Source organism: Apis dorsata, unplaced genomic scaffold (genome assembly GCF_000469605.1).
Source record: "Apis dorsata unplaced genomic scaffold, Apis dorsata 1.3 scaffold_323, whole genome shotgun sequence".
In the NCBI taxonomy this organism is placed as follows: domain Eukaryota; kingdom Metazoa; phylum Arthropoda; class Insecta; order Hymenoptera; family Apidae; genus Apis; species Apis dorsata.
Window position 1 is genome coordinate 298,576 of NW_006263591.1, and position 5,000 is coordinate 303,575.

At 27.1% G+C, this 5,000-nt stretch overlaps 1 protein-coding gene across 1 annotated transcript in view; it reads left to right on the forward strand.

The window, feature by feature from the left end:
* The window catches only part of LOC102672070 (potassium voltage-gated channel protein Shab-like), a 35,938-nt gene that overhangs the window by 16,355 nt on the left and 14,583 nt on the right, over positions 1–5,000 (forward strand). Inside the window, exon 5 of the mRNA XM_031511448.1 lies at positions 3,999–4,845. Within this exon, the coding sequence (XP_031367308.1) occupies positions 3,999–4,845 (847 nt within the window). The remainder of the gene's footprint in view (positions 1–3,998; positions 4,846–5,000) is intronic.

Here is a 5,000-nt window from a genome sequence, read left to right on the forward strand (position 1 = left end):
TATATACTAGTTAACGTGTAGAAAGTCATTTTCTGCATGCAAAGGAAATAATATCAAATAGTACTCAAGTGTAATTACTCGACAATTATTTTATTTGGATTATATATACTTTTTGATGAATAATAAAATTATTATAATAATAGTAATAGAATATTATTATAATAAATTTCACATTGATTAATAATATATTAAAATTATATATTATATTTTTTTCTCAATAACAAATTTATATTTTTTATACATCTTTTTTTTTTACGTTTATAAGATTTGAATTATAGCATTTCAATTTATATAATACGTAAAAGTACTAAGTATAAAAGATTCCATCAATTTATAGTTTCTTTCTTAGAAAAAGATAAATATATTTTTGATAAAATAATTATGCAATAATAATTATTTATTTTTTCAAAAAAAAAAAAAAAGATAAAAAAATATATCGAATGATTTGAGCGGAATTGCTGCAGTTTTTTGCTTTATCTGTATATATGTATTCAAAGCTTAAATATTTGGTGTATTATAATACAAAAAAAAAAATTGCACCATTAAGTTATTATAGTTTTTATTTGTATTTGTTTTGCTTCTAGAAAATGACATGCGCCAAAGTGTTAACGAGTATGACTTTATTTAATTGAAAAATAAAAAATAATATTAAAAAATAATGTATTTGGCAATATGTGCATGATAAAATAATTTGTATTAATTAATTATATCAAAATATTTATAAAATTGATACATGTATTAGATTGGTGAAAAAATAATGTTTAATTTACAATTACAAAAGAAAATTTTATTGAAATCCTTACATAAATATATGTGATTTGTGAAACAATATAAATTTTGTATAAATAATTTAAGATAATTTCTTTGATTTTTAATCAATAATATTTTTTTTGATAAAAATTTATTTCAAAATTTTTATTACGAAATTCGATAAATTTCCAACTTTGACATTACAAATGCACTAAGTATTACAAATATTTTTGTTTGAAAAATAAAATGTTTTAATTTTTTTTTATGTACAAAAATTTAAATATATGAAATATTGTTTTAACAATTTATAATTGATTGATTGAAAACAGACATTGTTAAACATTTTATATATTTTATTTTTATACAAATGCTATATGCAATTTGACAACTATTGAATCTAAATTGATTTTTAAGTTTAGACGATAATTTAAGAATTTTATGATTATAGAAGATTAAATAATTTTATTTAAAATTGAATATATCATAATTAACGACATTTTATTATTAGTAGAATAAAAAATAACTTTTTCACTAATCCAATAACAATAAAAGAATTTTATATATAAATATTTACTATAGACATTTCTTATTTATAAAATTTTTAAATATTGAAAACTTATTAATCTATTTAATTAACATTCATTTATAACGAATTATTTTCATAGCACAATTGCGAGAATAAACAAAAGCTGTGAGTAATCCATCATCAATCGATCTTCAATATATTTTGGAAGAATATAGAAATATAGTTTATATTTTTCATTGATTGCACTTTAAGCACATCAATTTTTTTAAATTTCAACAAATTTACAATATTTTTGCAACAAACATATTAGCTTCAATTTTTTCTTCGAATCTTTTCTTTTTTATCAATTTAATCGTATTACAAAAAAAAAAAAATGAATTGCATAACACAGCTTTCTGCAACGACTTTTAATCATGCACAACAAGTGTTTTGCACAAGTTTGCACTGATGCAAGCTTAATCAATTATTTTTTATGTATTTTTAATCTAAATATATAAATTTCGAGATATCGACTTTTTATAACAGAAATTTAGCGTATTCGCGAAAAGCATCGCAGTTAATTGCATGATAAGCTGTGGATGCAACAGCTCTTTCTTATTTTCCTTTTTTTTTTCACTTTTTGCTTTTGAACTTGCACCAATTTTATACACTCGGAAGCAAAATTACTTTAGTTTGATAAACAAAACAATATTTACAAAAATATTGTTTCTTTTATTCTTTTAAATTAATAAGAATAAATATTATTCTTTTAAAATTTAATATATTATAAATGATATTTTAAATGTCAACAACATATTAATCCTTTGTAATCATATTAGATATTCATATAGATTACATTTATACTTAACTTATTTTAAATAATTATAATCAATCATTTATTTAATTATATATTTATATTAATTAATTTATTTATTTCATACATATTGATTTGTAATTCTTTTAATTTATCGATTGAATGATTTTTAAAATTAATGATTTAATTAATAATTTAATGATCGATTATTTAGATAATATTGATTAAATAAATCAGATAAAATTGAATTTATCATATGAATTATTTTTTATTGAAACATACTAACTCTGCAATTTATACTCTAAATAAATTTTTAATATAAATAAATTTGTTTTACGTATTAAAAATAGAAATAAATAAGTCAAAATAAAATATTGACTCTAATTAGATTCAATGATTGCAAAGGATTAATTAATGAAAATTTTCATATATATATATATATATATTATTTAAAAATAAATCATCACTTCCGAGTGTACGAGTTTATGTTACCTGTAGTACAAATAAGCAAAGCGAACGCCTATATTTATTTCAGTTAAACAGACCCAGTAATTTTTGTCAATTTCTTTCTCTAAAGCAACGAATTGATTTCGCTTTGTAGCGATTGCACTAGCGTGGCTAATTTATAGATATTATAAATAGTTTATCGGTAGTTTGGGTACTTACGATGATCGAGGGTATAGACCAAAGGGAGCGGGGTTTTGAAGGGAATAACGAACATGTGTTAAATACGCATGCCGAGCAATGTACAAAATATAAATTGTATAAGTCGAGCGACGTCGGGCAGACTGCCTTCAAACGACGAGATATTATTTGGTGCAAATATATGGATATCTATACGTTTCTATAGCAGTTTTTAGCGATTCTGTTCACTGCGTTCATTCGAGTCCTCAGTTTCGCAGAAAATGCTTTAGAATGTTATAGTAATCCGCATTTACGTCCTCCTTTTATCGACATCGTTTTGAAGTCGTTTGGAGGTTTCATGACAGGAACGTTTCAAGTGATTCTTCTTTGTCCTTGGTCGTATAGTCGTCTATAAAGAGATCCTTTTGCACTACTATCTTTTTATCAAATTTTCGTAATTCGAATATAACATCATTGAAACATTAGAGAAAATTCATTATTCGCTACGAGGATAATAACTATTGAGATAATAAGCTTCTTTACGTAATACGCAAATTGTTGCTTGCTTCGTATTGTCATTTTTTCATACGTGTAAACTACTACTTATGCTTTCCTTCTATTTTGTCAGTGATCAAATATATTGTTATTTGGTGTATAATTTGATACATATTTTTGAATGCTTCCATGCAGTGAGAGCTTTTAATATTTTCCCTGTTTTTGGTAGTCGTTGTTGCTTATAAAAGTGCAGGCTAAATAAAACATTATTTTTCTTCGTATTTTTTATCAAAATTCATAAATTGGAAAATATTCTTATATACATACTTGATAATAGATAATCGACAGCAATCGAATTCTCATTTCTAATATATTTATTTATTACTTTTTTTAAGTATCATGATAAATAATAGTATAATCAGAGAATATTTATGATAGTTTCGTTTTTCTATCATTGTTAAAAATTTTTATTCTTCATGTTAGTTTATTTCATTGACAATTTCCAGCAAAATAATAATTAAAAATTAAGTTTCATTCTAATATCTTTCATTAAATGATATTTTAAAGATTAATAGATTAATAGATAGATAGATTAATAGATAATAAAATTATTTATTAATTAAAGAGATTATTAAGAGATAATCAAATGTTTAACAAACAGTCATACGAATAAAAATATTAAAATTATAATATATAGTCGGAAAAATGGAAAGTTTTCAAAAGGAACAAGTATTTTTTGTTTAATCACAATAAAAGAGGATTGAACGATCGATGTATTTGGTTTGACTGGTTGATCCATCGGTTTTCCAGGTGATAGCTGTGATATCAATACTCTTTATTGTGCTTTCGACGATTGCGCTAACTCTCAACACCATTCCTAGTATGCAAGTAAATGATGAAAAGGGAAACTTTCAAGATAATCCGCAACTCGCTATGGTGGAAGCTGTATGCATCACATGGTTTACACTCGAGTACTTGCTTAGGTTCAGTGCCTCGCCAGACAAGTGGAAGTTCTTCAAAGGCGGTCTAAATGTGATCGACTTATTGGCAATATTGCCGTATTACGTATCTCTGTTCCTGGTCGAGACGAACAAGAACGCGACCGACCAGTTCCAGGACGTGCGCAGGGTAGTGCAAATCTTTCGTATAATGCGGATCCTGAGGATCCTGAAGCTGGCCCGCCACTCGACCGGGCTGCAGAGCCTTGGCTTCACCTTGCGTAATTCGTACAAGGAGCTGGGCCTGCTAATGCTCTTCCTGGCGATGGGCGTCCTCATATTTTCGAGTCTCGCTTACTTTGCTGAGAAGGAGGAGCCCGGGACCAAATTCATAAGCATTCCAGAAACTTTTTGGTGGGCGGGCATCACGATGACCACCGTCGGATACGGCGACATCTACCCCACGACCCCGCTCGGCAAGGTGATCGGCAGTGTGTGTTGTATATGTGGTGTCCTGGTAATCGCGTTGCCCATTCCCATTATCGTTAACAATTTCGCCGAGTTCTACAAGAACCAGATGAGACGAGAGAAAGCTCTTAAGAGGCGCGAGGCCCTTGAGAGGGCAAAGAGAGAAGGCAGCATCGTGTCGTTCCATCACATCAATCTGAGGGACGCTTTCGCCAAAAGCATGGATCTCATCGATGTCATCGTCGATACTGGTAAGCGACGGACCACGAGGAGGATATACACACTACTCTTTCTATGGTATGATTCAAAAATATACCAACCCTTTAAAAATTGAATGATGTGGGCTTTTGGTAAAGAATATTAGCGCGAACGTATTGAATGTAAAAATTATAATTTATAATTATAA